The sequence below is a fragment of the Macaca thibetana genome, chromosome 1, assembly GCF_024542745.1.
Source record: "Macaca thibetana thibetana isolate TM-01 chromosome 1, ASM2454274v1, whole genome shotgun sequence".
Classification (NCBI taxonomy): Eukaryota; Metazoa; Chordata; class Mammalia; order Primates; family Cercopithecidae; genus Macaca; species Macaca thibetana.
The window spans coordinates 122,115,616-122,136,366 of NC_065578.1; the positions used below are offsets into that span (position 1 = coordinate 122,115,616).

Here is a 20,751-nt window from a genome sequence, read left to right on the forward strand (position 1 = left end):
GATCCTGTGTTAGCTTGTTTAGGAAAAAAGGAAGAAGGAAGGAAAGAAGGAAGGAAGGGAGGAAAGAATGGAGGCAGGGAAGAAAGATGAAAAAATCAACCAAAAAAAGAAACATGATTTACTAACTAATCGGATGTGGGTCGTGAGAGAAAGACCTGCGTCCAGTTTTTGGCCTGAAAGTGTGGAGGGTGGAGTTGCCATTAACTAACGTGGGAAAAGGCAGGTGTAGTAAGTTGTAGAGAAAATATCCGGAATTCCGTTCAGGGCTCTGGGGTCTTCCTTGAAAGAGTTTTCCATCCAGGCCGTCTCGGTTTCCGCATCCGTCTGAGTTGTTTATGATGTCGGGAATGCAGGAGTCTGAGTCCTTTATGATATTGAGGGTGCCACGGTCTCACCCCAGGCGCCTCCCAGCTCCAGCCTCCTCCCGGGAACCTGGTGCGCTCCGGCCCCGACAACCGGCGACAGTCTCTCCACGCGCTGCGGCCTAGCAAAGGTGCATCTCTAGGTAGGTGGTGAGGTGCGGCCGGGACGCTGCAACTCGCTCCGGGACTTGTAGACCTGGCAAATGTTCCGGGAGCGCCACTGGCTGGACGGAAAGGAGAGCGCCACTGGCTGGACACGTCGCGTGTGGGCTCGCAACTTGCAGAAAGCAGGGAGAGGACGGCCTTTTGGGACTATTCCTTGGATGTGCAGGTGGCGCCAGGAAGGGTAGATGGAGCTTTCTAGAGGTCAATGTCAGCGTAGTTTCTGCTGGAACAATTGAAGGAGAAAAGAAAAAAAAAAAATGTGCGTTGTGGTTTCCTGGTAGTCTATTGGCTAAAGTTGGGCGCTTTCACCGCTTAGACGAGTTGATTCCAGATTAGGGTACGACGAGGTCTTGGCCTCACTGTGTGATATTGTTCTTTCCTGTGTTTGCCATCTACCACCGCTGTGGCTCAACTATTCCAAGGCTGCTGGAGAAATGGAGTTAATTTCGATCCTAAAATTTAAGCTATTTATCTAGGATAAACTCCAAATAGTGGAACTGCTAGGTGAAATTTAGTGTGAATTTAAGATTCCGATTTATACAGTCCACCAACGTATAAGCACCAATTACATGCCCCAAAGTGTGTGACACTGTATCTTTTCCCCAGCATTTAAAACCAACGCTAGAAAGTATTAATCCTTTAGACATAATGTTAAGCTATATTTATCATCAAAGGATTTCTTCATAGTTTCCCCTTAAACTATAAATCCGCAAGAGATGGCAAAGCTGGAAGAACTTCCCAGAATTTCAGTAAACTTGAATTCAATAGTCTCTCTGTTCTCTCCTGTTTTGGCATCTATCCTTTTCTTCCAGGTAAGATTCGTCATAATAGAAAAATAATTTAATAAATGTAATAAAAATGTAAGCCTGGACTTTTTGCTCACAGTGTTCTCCCTGGGTCTAAATTTTGTGAATGTGGTGCTGTTCCTTGGATAGTCTCATGGTTTTGCTTGAGACTTTAGGCCCTTGGGACACCTGGTGCACAGAAGGGTCCCAAAACCCATCTTTGGGTGTGCTGGCAGAGCAAATAATAAAGTAATAAAGTAATAAACCAGTAATAAACCAGTAATAAAGGCAAGGGCACCTGAAGACCTAAGGCTGGTTGGAACCAAAGCAGAGTTTTCAAAACCAGAGAGGGCTTGTGTTCATAATTTAATAATTTAATTTTTATTTTGATGAAATTTAAATTTGATTTAAATTTTCATAATTTAATTTTCATTTTGATGGCCACTTTATTTTGAAAAAGACACTAGTGGAGGAAAGTCTCTTTATTGGACCATCAATTTCCCTATAAATCTTTGTCTCAGAAAAATTTAATAATAATTTAATAATAAATTATAATAAAATAATGTTTCACATCTTACATTATTCACATTTGATTTAGTTGGCTTATGCTGTCAATGTGTTGCCCACTGTATAACACTCCTGAAGAGTTACATTCAACTATGTAGTAATACATATTACTATACATACACACACGTATACATGTGTATACGTATACGTGTGTGTGTATATATGTATATAACCATATGTGATTTCAAAAGGTAAATTAAAGATAATGGGAAGGTGTTGGTAACCTCTCAGATAGTGTAGCACTAGGATAACTGAATTTATGGCGTGGTGTCACATACTTCAGATATCTATGCTGTAATATTAAAATGGCATTTCATTGGCCAACTAACTTGTCCATTTCCTGGCCCAGCATGATACATGAAAGGAGTGAAAATGGGAAGAAAATAGACTTTTGAAAGACTTGCCTAATAAACTTCTCCCTTAGCATTACTTGGAGTGACATCAGAAAATTGGAATGAAATAATTGTGTAAAAAAGGCAAATTCTCTGCTCTCTTTCTCCCCCAATCCTTAATAACAAGGAGGAAACCTAGACTCAGGTTAGGTTTTCTCTTCTTATTCTTCACGTACCAGGACAGGTTGAGCTTGTTTGTTACTATTTGGGGACTTAGTATATTGTACAAAGGGATGTGGCTATTACTGCCCCTTTTCTACCAGAGCATCAAAACTGGCAACCTGGCTGGTGTTAAGGGGAGCTTCTAACCTTGAATCCCCACTCCATGTGACTTCTTTCTGGTTCTCTCTTCTCAGAACTTGCAGTCATCAGATTCATTTGGAGAAGTTTGATAAAGGTTGCTTTATGCTTAGACAGAAGAAAAAGCCCTAAGGCCTTGAACTGAGCCTTATCCTCTGATAGGGTTTACTGGAATTCCCTCCACTGTGGCACAAGCCCTGCCGTAAATTGTGATTATCTATACCTTGTCAGTTTTATCTATGTATATATCTTTTATAGTAGTCCCCACATCCACCAGAGAATCTAGGTTATTGGCAGAATGAGATTTGGCAATTTTTTGGTCCTCTGGCCAGACATTATCAGTTAGTACTCTGATTCCACCATTTTTGAAATTATATACAACAAATTATAAGTACCGTTTATTTTGGAGAGTTCAGGTTAAAGGAAATGAAGGTTATTGTTGAGTATTATTTCTGTAATTTTCTAATTGTAACCATAACATAGGTTTCTTATCAAAAAGTATGGAAGCCAGAAAGCAGTGAAGCAATAATACTTTCTCCAAAACAAACAGGCCAAACTTTGGCAGGAGTTACAAATCTGACATGCAATCGTGGCTTCTATATCAGAAATCGAGTCTTTTACTTTGTGAGAGGCAGTAGCTTTTAGTTTTTTGTCTTCCTTTCGGCTGCCAGAGGAACTGAACATTGTGAATTCACTGGCATAGTCCCAAGAACCTTTACTTGGCAAGCAAGCTATTGATTTTGGTGGGGTTTATCAGTCACTCCTACCAGCAGAGATGTGATAACACTGCAGTCAGAGAAGTTGAGTTTTAAAATTTTGACTTGCCAACCAACAGGACACTATTTATACGGTGAAACTTAGACATCAGAGGCTACAGGCACTCAGGCTAAATTCTGACCCGTTCATTGGTGGCAAATATTAAGGGATTTTTGCCCCATTAGCCCTTTTTTTACTCATGATGGTACTCTGAACAGAAGAATCTCCTCTAACAGTTTAAGACCATTCATTGTAGAAGCATGTAACTCATCAATCTCAAGGACACATTTTCACAACTATACATTGAATTGGCTCAGAGGCTTCACTCATAACTTTAACTTTTTTTCCCCCCTTTACTGAAAGTTTTACCCTAACTCTGTCAGTTGAACTCACACTCTGCAGGAACACATACCAAGAGGTTTAACACATGCACTTTAGTTACAACAGCACCTGCCAGGAGAACATCTTACCGCCTTGACTGAGAGTTCAACGAGTGCAGGGAGGTGTGACCGGCCATCAAGAAGCAGTGGAAAGACTTCTTTCCTTAAAGTACCTGAGTCAGGTAGAGGGGAAGAGAAGAATTAGGAGCACAAAGAGAGCAGGCACACAACAGGAAGCACAACTCTGCAATTGCTTATGGTTTTAAGAGGCTGTCCATTCAGTTTTTTGGGGTTTTGTTTGTTTGTTTGTTTGTTTTTTCTTTTTTCTGAGATGGAGTTGCCCAGGCTGCAGTGCAGTAGTGTGATCTCAGCTCACTACAACCTCCACTTTCTGGGTTCAAGCGATTCTCCTGCCTCAGCCTCCCAAGTAACTGAGATTACAAGCTCCTGCCACCATGTCTGGCTAAGTTTTCTATTTTTAGTAGAGACGAGGTTTAACCATGTTGGCCAAGCTGGTCTCGAACTCCTGACCTCAGGTGATCCGCCTGCCTCGGCCTCCCAAAGTGCTGGGATTACAGACATGAGCCACCATGCCCAGCCTGTCCATTCAGTTTCAATGAATTTTAAACAACAAAAAATGCCATTTGGGTGGCTGGTTTCAAGTCCTCCTTGTCAATGCTCAGCCTCCAAATATTCACTAACACATAGGACAGTAGGAGGACTGTTACTCTCCTCTCACACCTACTACTTGAGAGAGAACATCTGCTACCAAATCCTGGACGCCCTTCTCAAGCCTGCTAACCTGGCTCCATGCAGTTCTTTCTGTTTTTTCTCCTAGAAGGCATTGTGACCTTACTGGTCCCATGTTGGGCATCAAATCTGTGAATGGCTCACACTTGGACTTATGCACACAGCATAAGTAATAGGGGATATCTATGCATAAGAAAGATTAGTATGTTGTCAGCTCCCCACATCCATAATTCCAGAGCATGACACCAAACTGGGTTACTAGATGACAACCCAAGTGGTGGGTTGCTCTGTCAAGAAGGGGCCAATTTTATATTGCAGCTAGGCAGTTATAGTCTGTAGTTGTACCACTGAGGGAATTGGAGCAAGATGGAAATTTCCATGGCTTACCAGAAACAGGTGAGAAACTGCCTGCTGGTAGCCTGTTGCAAGACAAGGAGGCCCCCACAAGAGATGAGTAAGAAAGAGTCTTACGATAACGCCTCCGAAGACTACCTATCTTACCATGGCCCAGGAGGGCATTTGGTCAAGGTTTGAGTCATAGTTTGGTTGAGCCTTGCCTATGAGAAGTTTAAGCAAAGCTATTCCCTTATACCTTGTACCTTGAACCTTGAACCTTGAAGAGAGCTTCATTGGATATAATATCCTTAATTTATACTTTCTTCTTTTTAATGAGTAAATTGCATTTTATTTTATTTTATTTTATTTCATTTTTTGAGACGGAGTCTCCCTCTGTCGCCCAGGCTGGAGTGCAGTGGCACGATCTCAGCTCACTGCAAGCTCCGCCTCCCGGGTCCACGCCATTCTCCTGCTTCAGCCTCCCAAGTAGCTGGGACTACAGGTACCCGCTACCACCCCTGGCTAATTTTTTGTATTTTTAGTAGAGATGGAGTTTCACCATGTTAGCCAGTATGTCTTGATCTCCTGACCTCATGATCCCCCCAAGGAGTCTCTCTCCCTCCTTGTGTTCTAGTCTGTGAATGGTTCAGACTTGAACTTAGTGTAGGCTCCTAGTGGGAGGAGCAAGAGTGGTGAAAATCCTCATCATATGGAAAAATGTAACCCAAACCTCTAGAGGTTTCATAATTTTCCTCTTGCTTCTAAAAACATAGTTATGTCTTATGGGGTGTTATGTGCTTTATATCTTAACATTTTCCACTTGCTGCTGCTTTGTTTGAGGGGAGAAATGCCAGCATGTGGCAAATGGAGAATAAGACTGGTGGAAGCTGCAGGGCAAGGCCTTTACTTCCAGTGACACTGTTCCCAACTCCCTCCAGCATGAGCTGAGCCTCCTCAGGCTGTGGTTGTGCAGCAGACAGGGTGTGAGGAAATCCTGCTTTGCCCTGGTTACCCAGGATGGCACTGAATTCTAAAAGGCAAAGGGTATGTGGTGAGGGGCCAGGCTGAAGACCTGGTGTGGTACTTTTGTGAGCAGTGGCACAATTTGAGGCTGGGTTGAAGAGAGGTGCAGGGCCTGGCTCCCCAAAAGACCAGCAGATAAACTGGGGCAGAGAGAGAGATTCCAGTGTAACCAGGAAGGCTGCAGATCATAACAACTATGGCTGCTGATTTGGCATCAAAAATGTGGCATAGTCTAAGCCATAATTGTTGAGAATGGCACCAACATGCTGCAGCTGCAGAGAGTGGGTGACCAACATTTTGAAGTGGCATCGTTGTCTGGGGTAAATATCCAAGGTTCATTGCCTCACACCAAGGGAATTGAGGACGTGGACACACAAGAAGTGGGTTTAGGAGTGGAGGTTTAATAGGCAAAAGAAAGAGAAAGGAAAATAGCTGTCTCTCCTGAGAGAGAGGGTTGCCAGACTGGAACTTCTGGTTTTGTGGTGAAGCGCACAGGGTTTTATAGGCTGGCTTGAGGAGGCAGTGTCTGATTTACACAGGACCCAAAGATTGGTTGGACCAGATGTGACATTTACTTAGTGCTGGAAGAAGCTGGCCACCCCGCCCTAATCTTCTTATTACGCAAATGTGTTTTCTACTTGACCTGTGCCATGTTGTTTGCTCCTTACTGTACACGTGGTTACAAAGGAAAAGGGAAGATGGAGCCACCATGTTGAACATGCCTAGCCCCCAGGTAGCCTTGTCCTATTGGCACAGCTGCCAGTATTCACCCGTGCAAGCTTCCAGCTTGCTTATCTATGTCTGCAGCTCGATTTTAGAGGCTGCTCTTTGTTAGAAAAGAAATTATTTGGGGGCTGCTTTTCATTAAAAGGGAAACCTTACCGAGGACTTCCTTACCCTAGTGCCTAAATAATTTCTTTTTAACTCCTATATCAATTTGTTTGAAGAACAGATAACATTTTGAATGGCCCAGCCTACAGCCCAAAATTTCAAGGGAAGACCTGTCTGCTAGCTTCTCTTGGATGATGTCTTCCATAAAACCGCCTAGGCACTTACATAGCATATTTTTCTGTCCACTGTCTTGCTAGTCTGTTGTACTTCTCTCTGTTGGCCTTGTAGGTATGGGCTATCTCTAGAACTAGAGGGTCATTGAGGTTGGGGACGCTGGGCAGTGAGCAGATGGACAAGAGAAATTTTGACACAGTCAATGCTAGAGACCACTGAGACCATAGGATGTCGAAGCAGATGCTGCCATTGCTATTGATATTGGGGTGATAAATTTTGGTTGTGAAAGCAACCTTTGGGGGCTTGAACAGGTAATCCATAGGAAAGTGGATGGTCAGGAAGAAAACACCTCCTTGGCAAGGACTGTCATTAATTATCACCCAGAGGCCCCGTGGAGCACTGGGCAGGAGGATCCCTCTGCAAGTTGGTTAATTCATTCTGGATTCACTTTAGTGCCATCCTACCCCATTGCTGGGGGCTGGGGCGGCCCAGCCACACTGCACTTTCTTTTTTTTTTTTTTTTTTTTTTTTTGAGACGGAGTCTCGCTCTGTCGCCCAGGCTGGAGTGCAGTGGCGCAATCTCGGCTCACTGCAAGCTCCACCTCCCGGGTTCACGCCATTCTCCTGCCTCAGCCTCCCGAGTAGCTGGGACTACAGGCGCCCGCCCCTGCGCCCGGCTAATTTTTTCTATTTTTAGTAGAGACGGGGTTTCACCATGGTCTCGATCTCCTGACCTTGTGATCCGCCCACCTTGGCCTCCCAAAGTGCTGGGATTACAGGCGTGAGCCACCACGCCCGGCCTGCACTTTCTATATACATGTTTTTTGAAATTGATGCTTCACTGTTACCTTGCCTTTTATGTTAGTGCCCATCTAATTCAGTTGCTTTTGTAATTTGTTCCACAGTGATGCCTGGAGACCTGAGTATGTTTTATCTTTAAAATCTAATAATTTTACTAGGATATTGTCTTGAAGTTGATCATCCTGGTTTAATTTTTGCTGCCACTTGATGGGCCATTTCAATGTGCTTCATCATGTAAGTAATCTGTCATTTTCATTTTTGTAAATCAAGTCTCCTAGATCGTTTGCCTGAAAGCCTGATTCCTCTTTAGAGAACAGAAAACAAAAAACAAAAACAAGAAACTGTATATCGCATTACAATTTTTATTCAACAAATACAGAGATTCCCAAAATAGTTAAAACAAAGTAGAAAACAACTCTGGTGTTATAGAAGCAGTAGGTTCATATGCCCACTGTGCGGTAATAAACCAATACGCTGAGAGAACAGTTTGCAACAAATAATTTAATGATCACAGGGCAGCCAAGGGGAAAGATACAAGTAGACCTCAAATCCATCTCCTCAAGAACTTCTGCATTAGGGCTTTTAAGGGGATTGTGGAGGGTGAGGGGTTGGAATATTAAGGTTGTTGATTGGTCAGGGGAAGGGGGATGAAATCATTAGGATGTGGAAACTGCATTCTGAGTCAGTTCCTCAGTGGGGTCCTTCAGATCAGCTGACATCAGTGGTTTCACTGGTACACAGGATCTGAAAGAATATCTCTAACGGAAAACTTAACATTTCATAATGTTCAGGTTGTTATCTATAGAACAGTTCAGGAGAACTATAATCTAGGGCTTGCCTGATTCTAGCACAAGCACCAAACAACTGTGAGGAAGCAGGTCCAAGAGCAGGCTGCCCTCAAGAGTAATGCAAATGTGCAGCAAGCTTATTTATTTTTGTTTCTCCACTTCCCTTCTTCCCTGATTAATTTTATAAAGTTTATAGGGACAGTTTCAATGGCTTCAACACAGTATTGCCAAGTAAGGATTTGAACCTGAGAGGTGGAAGTTGAAGTGAGTTGAGACCAAGCCACTGTTGCACTGCTCCAACTCAAAAAAAAAAAAAAAAAAAAAAAAGGTCAACACCTGTTGACACACATTGCTAGAAATCCCTTTGGGAAAGTGAATGGGCTTACGGAACACGTGGAGGCCATGGTAGGTGACAACGTTAACTAATTCTGTTCATGGCGTCCAGGGTACAGGCCTGAGGGTCCACTTGCCACCTCTGCCCAAAGCCACGACTCCGCCACTCCCCTCATCTCCACACGGATTCCTCCCCACATGCCTCCCCTTTCCTTGGGTTGCTGACACCTGACACCACCAAGGTGACTGCTCCTCCCCACAGCTTCTCTCCTTCCGGGACTTCACTTCTTGATCCTTGCTCCATAGTGAGGCATGACCCAGCGGTCAGCCCAAGGTCTAGCATGCGAATCAGGGATGTGATGGTTCTTCGGGATTCCAGGGATCTACCTGGAGAATAGATGAAAGTAACAAAAGTTTTACATACCAATATTCAAAACTGCATCGAACTACCAGAAACACTTGCCACTGTCAAAGATAAACTATGCTAAGTAGTTCCAGGCGTGCACCACCATGCCTGGTAAATTTTTGTATTTTTAGTAGAGACTGGGTTTCATCATGTTGGCCAGGCTGGTCTTGAACTCCTGACTTCAGGTGATCCACCTGCCTTGACCTCCCAAAATGCTGGGATTACAGGAATGGCTTTTGACTCTAATTGCAAGGTCACTAGATCATTAGTTCATTTCCTGAACATCTTATGCTTCAGGCATTGGCCATCACTTGGGTTACCATTGTCATCGGTCAAAAGCCTCTACAACCAAGGCCCTTAAACACGGGATAGCTGTGTAGGGCAGAAGTATAAAGAATATAGAGAAGTGAAGGACAAAACTTGTTGCATTGCCAGGAATTGAACCAGGGTCTCCTATGCAGGAGGTGAAAAGTCTACCACTGGACCACCAATCCAGCTCCTATGTGTGGTCCTGGAGGAACAATTGAAATACAATACTGAAAAAGACAGAAATTTTTCCAAAAGAAGCTTTTTACAATATTGACTAAAAGCTAACAAAGACATCCAGAACCAAGGTTTTCATAGAAGACTTTTACCAGACAAAATTATAAATATTAAAATAGACAGAGTTTGTCTGCTCAAACTCTAATTCCAAAAAAAGCTCTTTCCAACTGCATAACAGACTCCTATATAAAAATGAATCAGAAATTCAAACAGGTTCCTTGTTTTTGATCCTAAATCTTCAATTTAGGACCTCAACCTCAAACTGTTGCTTCAGTGACTCTGAGAAGGGAGCACTAACTGGTAGCATAGGTAAGTAAAATTTTAATCTAGGGAAGAAATAAGAAGCAGAATCAGAATTAGAATTAGAAGAAAGAGGAAATATGTTATACCAGAATATCAGAGGCAAAAAAAGAAGATTAAGAAAGAGGAAATAAAAGGCCAGAATCAAGGTAATGCCAATGGAGTTAGTTCTTTACAGTTGTAAAAGAGTAATGATCAGTCTTGTAATCATTATAATACTATTATTTGTCTGCTTTCTAAAATGTATAAAATATTTGAAGGAATATATGATATAAAAAGATTAATAATGCTTGCAGTCAATGTTTCATTGTTTGGGAGAATTCAGTTTCCTCAGTTAATACACTTTCGTGTAATAGCTGGTTTAAAGACATATTAATGGCTGAAATATTAACATATTGGTCTTTTGACGAAGTTCAAATAGTAGAGATATTTCTTTCCCCAATTTTCCCTAGAAAGATTAAACAGAAGAGAAAAATCTGGAGAGTTTGCCCCACATGTTGGGTCTAGGAGTCATTATGACTTTTTCAAAGACAGGAGTTGTGTGTGACATGGAATCATGCTTCTTCTCTAGTTGAGAAGCCAAGCTAGGTCCAGGTTGAATCATAAACTTGAACCCAACAAGGAAATCACCCTTCACATTGACCTTGCAGAGCTTTGGCTCTATCTGTTCTCTGCCCAACACGCAAGACACATACTAGCTCTTGCCAACAAACCTTCACATATTGTCTATGTCAACCAGAGCTACATTTATTCTCAAATCTCTCTCTAAAATACAAACCTGTACTTTCTACTCTCAACTCCAAAATTTACAAGAGACCTCATATGCATCTCAGAGTCACAGATGCTAAAACTCAACATACCAGTGTGTTCCCTGTCAGCATCATGTACCACCCTCTACCTCAAAACTCAGTGGTCAGCCCCAAGCCAGCATCTCCCAAAGAGTAGTGCACTGTCCTGGGTGTTTCAACAGATCACTAAAACCTGCTTCTACCCCTGCCTAGACACTTACCCTCACTGCTATGCATCCTGCTGCTCAAATCAGATGTTGATATCTTCTTTAAACACTCCCAGTCTCCCAACACAACAATTTATTTCCGAAGAATAACAGTATTTAAGTTTATTGGACTCTCTACAGACTCATTCCCACTTTGCTACTACGCTGGTCCATCCATCACCTCCATTAACATAAGCAGATCAAAAACTGGCCTCTCTACAGCCAGTCTTGTCTATTCTGACACATTTGCCACACTGTATCCTGAGTCACCTTTCCACAGTGTAAATCTGGACATAACTGTAGCCTTAAATCATATCTACCAACATAGTAGCCAAGCAACAGCAATCCCCTTTCCTTTGGTCATTAGAGTCCTAGAGACCAAGGGGATGTTAGGAAAAGAATTGCCATGGATCAGCTCTCAGGGGCAGTGGATTCTGGACTTGTGCTGGCTTTGATGTATGTACATTGGAAAAGCTCAAGTACCTGGCAATGCTTGGAGATTAGGAAGTAAGGATGAAAATAAATCACTGCACTAAATAACATGACAATAATCACTTATGCAAAAATTTTAAAGATAAGGAATATTTAAAGATTTATTAGTTTATCATAGCTTTATAGTTGGAGAGTGAAGAAGAAAATACCAAAGCTCTTTGTCTAAACAAAATGGTGCAGAGAGATTAACATATATTGTTACCTATAATAACCAGTCAGCACAAAAAGTATGTAGAAAGGAATGGCTATATTCTCTAAGAGGTATATTCTGATGTCATGTTTTTTTGCCTTAGAGTCTATTAATGTAGCCAGCTTTTTGTTAATGTTTTCAGTCAAGCTCCTTTTCTCGCCTTCCATTTCCAATGTTTCTCTCACTTTCTGGTTTAGATACAACTCCTAAATACAGCACATAGTTAATTTTAAAATCCAGTCTAGCAATATTTTAGGATTTTTTTTACTGGATAATTTGGTCCACTTACATTTAATGTAATTGTTGACATATATTAATTTTAAATCTACCATCTTTATTTTTTCTCTATCTATTCTCCTTATTCTGTTTCTATTTCTTTTCTTGTCTGTTTTGGATTGGTTATTTTTAACTATTATAATAGTATATCTTTTTACTTTTTTACATACTTTGCTTTACTTTTTTCCTTATATATTTTTAATTGTATTTAAGTTGCTTCTATTCTTTTGCAGTTACTTTAAAAATTACAGTCTTAATCCTTAATTTTTTTTTTTTTTTTTTTTTTTTTTTTTGGAGACAGAGTTTTACTCTGTCTCCAGGCTGGAGTGCAGTACCTCCATCTTGGCTCATGGCAACCTCTGCTTCTTCGGTTCAAGCGATTCTCCTGCCTCAGCCTACAGAGTAGCTGGGACTACAGGCATAGCTAATTTTTGTATTTTTTTAGTAGAGATGGGGTTTCACTGTGTTGGCCAGGATGGTCTCCATCTCTTGACCTCATGATCCACCCAGCTTGGCCTCCCAAAGTGCTGGGATTACAGGTGTGAGCCACCATGTCTAGCTAATCCTTAATTTATTAAGCATAGTAATAGTTGATACCCTTATCCTCATCCTGGACAATATATGGATGTTGGAATACTTTTATTCCATTTAATCTCACTCTATATGTATGCTGTTCTCATTTATTAGGTCTAAGTATTAATATTTTTAAACCCCAGAAGACTAGACATATTTTATGTAGTTAATGTTAATTTAGATTTGCAACATATGTGCTGCTATCTTGCTCTTTATTTCTGCCATGTCTCTGAATTTCCATATGTAATCATGGTCCTTCTACCTGAGAAACGTCATTTAGAATTTCCTTTTGTGTTGGTCTGCTTGTGAAAAACTGTTTCAGCTATTTTTCTTTGAACATGTCTTTGTTTTGCTTTAATTATTGGAGATTATTTTTACTAAGTATGTAATTCAGGAGGCAGTTATTTTCTTTCAGCATATTGAAGATATTTGCATTTGATTATTGCTTTTCAGAAGGCAGCCAATTGTCTAGCTGCTGCTTATTTGAACGTAATCTTCCTTTCTTTCCTGTTTTTTGTCTTTACTATTTTTGTCTTTTTTTTTTTTTATTGTCTGCAGTTTTACCATTCTGTCTTTAGGTATGGAGTTCCCTTTATTTATCTTGTTTGATTGTTAGGCCTTCTAGAATCTGTTGACTTTTGAGTTTCATTTTGTCTGGAAAACTCTCAAATATTATCTATTCAGTTATTGCCTCTATTTTCTCTCTCTTCTACTTTTGAGCCCCTAACTAAAAATAAAATACTTTCTCACTCTATTTGTTATATTTTTGTGTTTGTGTATTAAATATTATTTTTTCTCCTTGTTATATATTCTGAATTTTTTTCTTCTTCCCCATCTCCCACTTTACTAGTTCTCTTTTCACCTGTGACTGCTCTCCTGTTAAACTCTTCCATTGAGCTCTTAATTTTTTTTTCTGAATTTCATTTGCCTCTCTCTAAATCTATTCTGTCATTTTTTTTGTTGTTTCCAATTGGTGTGTAAATTGTTAACAAAACCCTTTTCTACTTCTGCATGATAATTTGACCTTTAATTAACTTTCTAGCTCTGACCACCTAGAGCCTTCTAATGACAAAATGTCAACTATTTTACTAAGCAAACGCTGCATATCATAAAAAAGACTCCTAAATGATGGACTATGCTTGGACTGGGAAAACTAAGTATCTGGAAGAAGCCAGGCTTCGAGCTTCTCTGAATGCAGTGACTCCTATAACTTGCATACACCTGGCATGAGCATTGGAAACTGCTCCATTAAATTCTTACAAGAGATAATGGCTCCAGGATGGTGCCACATGCACCTTGGCTGTCCCCAAGTAGAGAGTGAGGGGTGGAGAGCCAAGAGACTATCTCCTAGTTACTGTGTGGACTGGTGCTGCAGGGACTGCTCCTATAGAAATATCATGCCTGATGCAGTCCTGCTAGCAAGCTATAGTTCTTATCCTATGTCTTTCTGATTAGACTGGTGCCAAGTATGGCCTCTGAGATTCTTGTGAGCCTGAATGTTAAGTTGAAGCTAAGAAAACATCCGAGTGGGCAGAATTCTTCCAAATTTTTGTTTCATGAATAATGCAGGCATCATTGTTTTGCAGTCTTTCTAATATATCTAATATTTGGGGGCTTGATTTCAACTGCCTGATGTGTCTGCTGGTTTTCACACCTGGTTTAGTTTCTTTGTGTTCATTATTATTTTTGAGTATGTGCCATATCTTGTGTTTGGAAAAATACTTTTGGAATAATTTGAGATCTACGACGAAAGCTTTCTTGCCCAGCACCTGGGGGCACTTCCAGCCCAGAACCACCTTTAACCAAGTAAAAGATGTGAAAGATGCTCTGAACTTAAACTGCGTAACATAAGGGATGTTTCTTTTATAGCTCATTTTCATCCCAAGATTATAGAAATTTAAGGTCCTACCTTACTGTAGGATTATTCTCCTGGTAAACTCCCCAACTTGGGAAGACTCTGGTCTGTCCCATTAGTCACAGAAGGCTGTCAAAACCTAATATGCAGGTCAAGAAATGCCCTTAGCTAAAAAATGATTTATCTGCTTGCTTATGGCTCTGGGTTCCAGTTTTTCCTTTACTTCAGGCCTCGTAATTCTTCAGTGTTAATCATCATCTTGATGCTTTTAAGAATATTTGTTTTCTATATTTTATCTAAATAGCTTAGTTACTGTTACCAGAAATGTATCATCAACTTTTTTTTTTTTTTTTTTTTTTTTTTTTTTTGAGATGGAGTCTCGCTCTGTCGCCCAGGCTGGAGTGCAGTGGCACAATCTCGGCTCACTGCAAGCTCCGCCTCCCGGGTTCACGCCATTCTCCTGCCTCAGCCTCCCTAGTAGCTGGGACTACAGGCACCCGCCACCACGCCCGGGTAATTTTTTTGTATTTTTAGTAGAGGTGGGGTTTCACCATGTTAGCCAGGATGATCTTGATCTCCTGACCTCATGATCCGCCCGCCTCGGCCTCCCAAAGTGCTGGGATTATAGGCATGAGCCACCGCACCCGGCTGATCAACTTTTAAAATATACTAAATGCTTAAAAAAATATAAAGTCATATTTTACTGCAATGGCTCTGACTGAAACTAAGTTGATGAGGCCATGAGCTGGAGCACAAATCAGTCCCCCCACTGTGAAACTGTCAGGTCACTACAAATACATATTTTATTAGCAATGCAGAATTTTTCTTTTCCGTCTTAAGTCATCCAGTGACCAATTGGTTCTAGGCCACAAGATCAAAAACTCCAGTCTCAAAATCTAACAACCCCCAGCTGGTAATCTCATGCATGCTCAGATTTTACTTTGTAAAAGAGAATCAAGCCGCATCATATAAAATTAAACATTTATTATTTTTCTTCATAGTGTAATAGAGAAATGCGTTTGTGTATATTGGCCAGAAAGTGGGCTAAAATTTTCACAAATGGAAATCAAGAATGTTACCATAAAACTGTCAATGCCAACTTTAACTATCTGAATCAGATGGCATAGCCTACTTTCCTCCACAACTGACAGCACACTCTTTGGTATCTGGTAGTTTTCAGTGTCCTTGAAATGTTTAACTACCCATGAAAGAACAGGTCATATGGAATTAATAAACAAAGGGCTTCAGTTTCCATCAAGAACCTTCAAGTGAAAGGAAATGGATTTAAATAAAAGAATCTGAGTGAGCACAGGAAAGTGACTCTGCTGCCAAAGTGACTCAAACTCAAAAGGACAGGATGAGACTTACTCAGGACTTTAAGGAAGTGTAGAGAAATTCTCCACCACTTTTTATCCGAGAGATGCCTTCGTGGTTGTGACTCTACAGTGTAATGATTTGGGGATCCTTTCCAACTGGAATGACATCTTAGACTGAGGGGACCCAAGAAGCCTGATTTCTGTCACCCCTGACCGTCACAAAGCCCATGCAACAGGTCCATGCATTATCTAATGTTGACTCTGGGAATGGTCATTGTCATTGTTTCCTATTTGAATGGTTGTCACATTTCCTGCTTCAAATGATATCCAGAAATGATGGCTTGGGACCACATTCTCAATTTTTAGGTGGCAAGTAAACTCCAGAGACATCTGGCCGGCCGCGGTGGCTCAAGCCTTTAATCCCAGCACTTTGGGAGGCCGAGGCAGGTGGATCACGAGGTCAGGAGATCGAGATCATCCTGGCTAGCATGGTGAAACCCCGTCTCTACTAAAAATACAAAAGACTAGCCAGGCGAGGTGGCGGGCGCCTGTAGTCCCAGCTACTCGGAGGCTGAGGCAGGAGAATGGCGTGAACCCGGGAGGCGGAGCTTGCAGTGAGCCGAAATCGCGCCACTGCACTCCAGCCTGGGCGACACAGCGAGACTCCGTCTCAAAAAAAAAAAAAAAAAAAAAAAAAAACTCCAGAGACATCACACAAAATAAAATACTTGAACATTGAAAAGAAACAGTCAAGTCTATGACTTACAAGCTTGTAAAGATCCCTCAGATTAGTTATGTACATGGATTGAGAATCAGAAAAGGAAGGATGCTCTCTCAGGAGATAGAAAACCAGATAAAAGGAGCAACTGAAATTATCTGACCCACCCCTTCATCGCCTATGTAGAAGGGAAATTCTTACTTTATCTAACCAGTAGATAACAGACAGCCGCTTTCATTTCGGAGCTACCAGAAAGTAAAATAAACTGTGGTTTAGTTCAGTTCCCTCTTCCCTGTTCTTGAAATTTTGAAAACATTTTACTCTTTTTTCTTTTAGTGTTTCAGTGTGGATAATTTAATTTGATCTATTTTCAAGTTCATTTTTTAGGCCAAAATTTGTCAAATATTGGCAATTTCATATGATTCAACTTAATATATTAACCTAATGTGCAAAATTCAAATTTGTTTCTATACTACTAAGTAATATCCCCCTGAAATACTTTGCCAGGTTACTCCTATTGACAATGTATGAAAATATCCATTTTATTTCATCCTTTACAAGGTGCTATTATCAATAATTTATACTTTTCCCAATTTGGGAAGTGAAAAAGATGTTTAATTGTCTTGACTTGCATCTCCCTTATCACTGGTTAGTTTAAATTTCTATTCTCTGTTCATTTTTCTGTTTATTTTCTTTTGTAGTACCTATTACTTCTTGATATCTTTATTTAAGCTTTATATATTTACTTTTTACCTGTTAATTGTTGTAATCACCCACTAAAGAGTTAATACTGTCTGGGCACAGTAGCTCACACCTATAATCCCAGCACTTTGGAAGGCCCAGGTGAATGGATCACTTGAGGCCAGGAGTTTGAGACCAGCCTGGCCAACATGGTGAAACCCCATCCCTACTAGAAATAAAAAAATCAGCTGGGCATGGTAATGCACACCTGTGATCCCAGCTACGGAGGAGACTGAGACACAATAATCGCTTGAACCCGGGAGGCAGAGGTTGCAATAAGCCAAGATCGCACCACTGCACTCCAACCTGGGCAAGGAAAAAGAAAAAGAGTCAGTTCCATCAGAGCACGGATTAAGTCTCATTCACCACTGTATCTCTAGTGCCTAGAATATTTTATGTACTCAATATATAATAGTTAAATGAATGAATGAAAGTTAGACTGTAGGGGTGTCCATGAAAGTAGATATTAGCTAAGGTCCCAGAGATTGACTCCTCTTTTCCTGGTTCTCACACTTCAAGCTCTGTTAAGCCTGGAGAAGGGTGTTTCGTCTTTAAAAAGATACAGCTCCAGATTACCCCTTTGGACTAGTTCCTGTTGTTAGGTCTCAGACTTCCTCTATTCATGAATGGTGGACAGATATGATTTCCTGTGAAGTTTCTTTACATTATGACCATAATGAGTGTCGATTTTTAGTTCCTGATAACCTCACGTAATGACTGTTCAATTAATGACTTTTTGCCATAAGGGCTATTAAAAAGTTATGTCACTTTTTGGACAACTCCTTTTTTTTTTAATGATTTGTAAAATGATTTGTAATCCCAGCACTTTGGGAGGCCGAAATCGAGACCACAGTAAACATGCTAAAAATAAAAAATTATAGTCCCAGCTTTTGATGTCATAGCCACTTTCAAGCAGACAAAAAAAAAAAAAAAAAGAAATTATATTTTGATGTCATAGTTTCAAGCAGACATTATATAGAAGGATGTGTATGAATGAGTGTGTAGGGAAGTGGCCAAAGATGGGCCCACCCTCTGTAATCTGCTTTTTGATGCTAAGGTGAGGACTCTGCAAACCACATCTTTTTTGGCTTGCTGGATTTGTTGGTTTCTGTCAATAAGGGGTGTTAAAAGGAGACTGAAAGGCTGGAGGAGGGATATAGGTCTTGCTGCTTCCTATTTTGTTTCTTGTTTCTATTAGCATCATCTCAGCCATAATTTTTTACTCTGAAAGTGGTTGTTGTTTCCAGTTTCATTTCTTTTCTTTTCTTACAGTCTCAGAGCCAGTCTCGTGGCCCCCTCTCAAAGGCATGAGCATCAGTCACCCAGTGGATACCTCTTATTCAGAGGTCTGAGTCCCCACTACACTAGGTACTTCCTCTGAGTTCTGGGGGCACCAGCAACCTCCTTCTCAGAAGCCAGTCTCCCAGTTAAGTGTGACCCTTCATCCAACTTACTGAGTTCTAACATCCCAACACTTTTACCTTTGTTTCTACAACCCTAGGGTTGATCACTGCTTTGCTTTCTACACTTACTATCTCTGTGTCACATCAGTTCCCCATTTTGGCTTCTTAGACCTCCAATACCTGTTTCATTCCTTGTATTAAATTCTCTCTGGTATACTGTTAATTTTCTTTTCTTTTATTTATTTATTTTTATTTTTTTGAGACAGGGTCTTGTTCTGTCACCCAGACTCGAGTGCAGTGGTGCAATCATAGCTCACTGAAGCCTTAAACTCCTGGGCTCAAGTAAGTGTGCCACCATGCCCAGCTAATTTTTATTTTTTTTAGACACAGTGTTTCACTGTTTTTCCCAGGCTAATCTTAAATTACTAGATTCAAGTGATCCTCCCATTTTGGCATCTCAAAGTGTTGAGATTACAGGCATGAGCCACCATGCCCAGCCCATTTTCCTTTTAGACCCTGAATGACACACAGTACTACTCACCAATTTACCTGACATGACCATATGTAGTCAGAGAATATTGTGTGAAACAACTTTGAATTGCATGACTGTATTAGTCTGTTCTCACACTGCTAATAAAGACATATCTGAGACTAAGTAATTTATAAAGAAAAGAGACTTAATTAACTCACAGTTCAGCATGGCTGGGGAGCCCTCAGGAAATTTACAATCATGACAGAAGGAGATGCAAACACATCCCTCTTCACATGGCAGCAGCAAGGAGAAGTACAGAGTGAAAGCGGGGAAAAGCCCCTTATAAAACCATCAGATCTCATGAGAACTCACTATCACGAGAACAGCATGGGGGAACCACCCCCAAGATTCAATTACCTCCCACTGGGTCCCTCCCATTATGTGGGGTTTATGGGAACTACAATTCAAAGCATGATTTGGGTGGGGATAGAGCAAGACCATATCATTCTGCCCCAGCCCCTCCCAAATCTCATGTCCTCACATTTCAAAACACAGTCATACCTTCCCAACAGTCCCCCCAAATTTTAACTCATTCCATCATTAACTCAAAAGTCCAAGTCCAAAACCTCATCCAAAGGCGAGTCCCTTCTGTCTATGAGCTTGTAAAATCCCAAGTTAGTTACTTCCTAGATACAATGAAGGTACAGGCATTGGGTAAATAAAGCCATTGTAAATGGGAGAAATTGGCAAAAACAAAGGAGTTACAGGCCCCAGGCAAGTACGAAACGCAATAGGGCAGTAATTAAATCTTTAAGCTCCAAAATAATATCTCTTGACTCCATGTCTCAAATCCAGATCACACTGATGCAAGAGGTGGGCTCCCATGATGTTGGGCAGCTCCACCCCTGTGACTTTGCAAGGTACAGCCCCCTTCCTGGTAGCTTTCACAGCTGGCAATGAGTGTCTGAGTCTTTTCCAGGTGCATGGTGCAAGCTGTCAGTGGTTCTACTATCTTGGGGTCTAGAGGATGGTGGCCCTCTTCTATAGTTTTACTAGGAAGTATCCCAGTGGGGACTCTGTGTGGGGGCTCCAACCTCACATATCCCTTCTGCACTGCCCTAGCAGAGGTTCTTCATGAGGGCTCTGTCCTTGCAGCACACCTCTGCCTGGACATCCAGGCATTTCCGCACATCCTCTGAAATCTAGGTGGAGGTTCCCAAACCTCAGTTCTTGTCCTCTGCACACCTGCAGGACCAACACCATGTGAAAGCTGCCAAGGCTTGGGGCTTGCACCTTCTGAAGTCATGACTCAAGCTGTACCTTGGTCCCTTGTAGCCATGGTTGGAGTGGCTGGGACACAGGGCACCAAGTTCCTAGGCTGCACACAGCAGGGAAGTCTCTGACATGCCTTGAAGACCTTTTTCCCATTGTCTTGGCGATTAACATTTGGCTCCTCATTACTTATGCAAATTTCTGCAGCCAGCTTGAATGTCTCCCCAGAAAATGGGTTTTTCTTTTCTACCACATAGGCTGCAAATTTTCCAAACTTTTATGCTCTGTCACCTCTTGAATGCTTTGCTGCTTAGAAATTTCTTCTACCAGATACCCTAAATCATCTCTCTCAAGTTCAGAATTCCACAGATCTCTAGAGCAGGGGTAAAATGCTGCCAGTCTCTTTGCTAAAGCATAACAAGAGACCTTTCCTCCAGTTCCCAACTAATTACCATTT

The 20,751-nt window shown here is 41.2% G+C and overlaps 2 protein-coding genes and 1 pseudogene across 2 annotated transcripts in view; 1 reads left to right on the forward strand and 2 right to left on the reverse strand.

Annotated features, from left to right (window-relative positions):
• Positions 1–6,868: 6,868 nt before the first annotated feature.
• Positions 6,869–7,280, reverse strand: LOC126932596 (ubiquitin-conjugating enzyme E2 D4-like; annotated as a pseudogene).
• Positions 7,281–7,838: 558 nt separating this feature from the next.
• Positions 7,839–20,751, forward strand: part of FCGR1A (Fc gamma receptor Ia) — a 37,285-nt gene continuing 24,372 nt past the window's right edge. The window contains 1 exon segment of the mRNA XM_050750742.1: positions 7,839–7,856. Coding sequence (XP_050606699.1) covers positions 7,843–7,856 — 14 coding nt within the window. The 5' untranslated portion in view covers positions 7,839–7,842.
• LOC126932605 (histone H2B type 2-F) overlaps positions 7,969–20,751 on the reverse strand; it is a 58,076-nt gene continuing 45,293 nt past the window's right edge. The window contains exon 2 of the mRNA XM_050751668.1: positions 7,969–9,130. Coding sequence (XP_050607625.1) covers positions 9,127–9,130 — 4 coding nt within the window. The 3' untranslated portion in view covers positions 7,969–9,126. The remainder of the gene's footprint in view (positions 9,131–20,751) is intronic.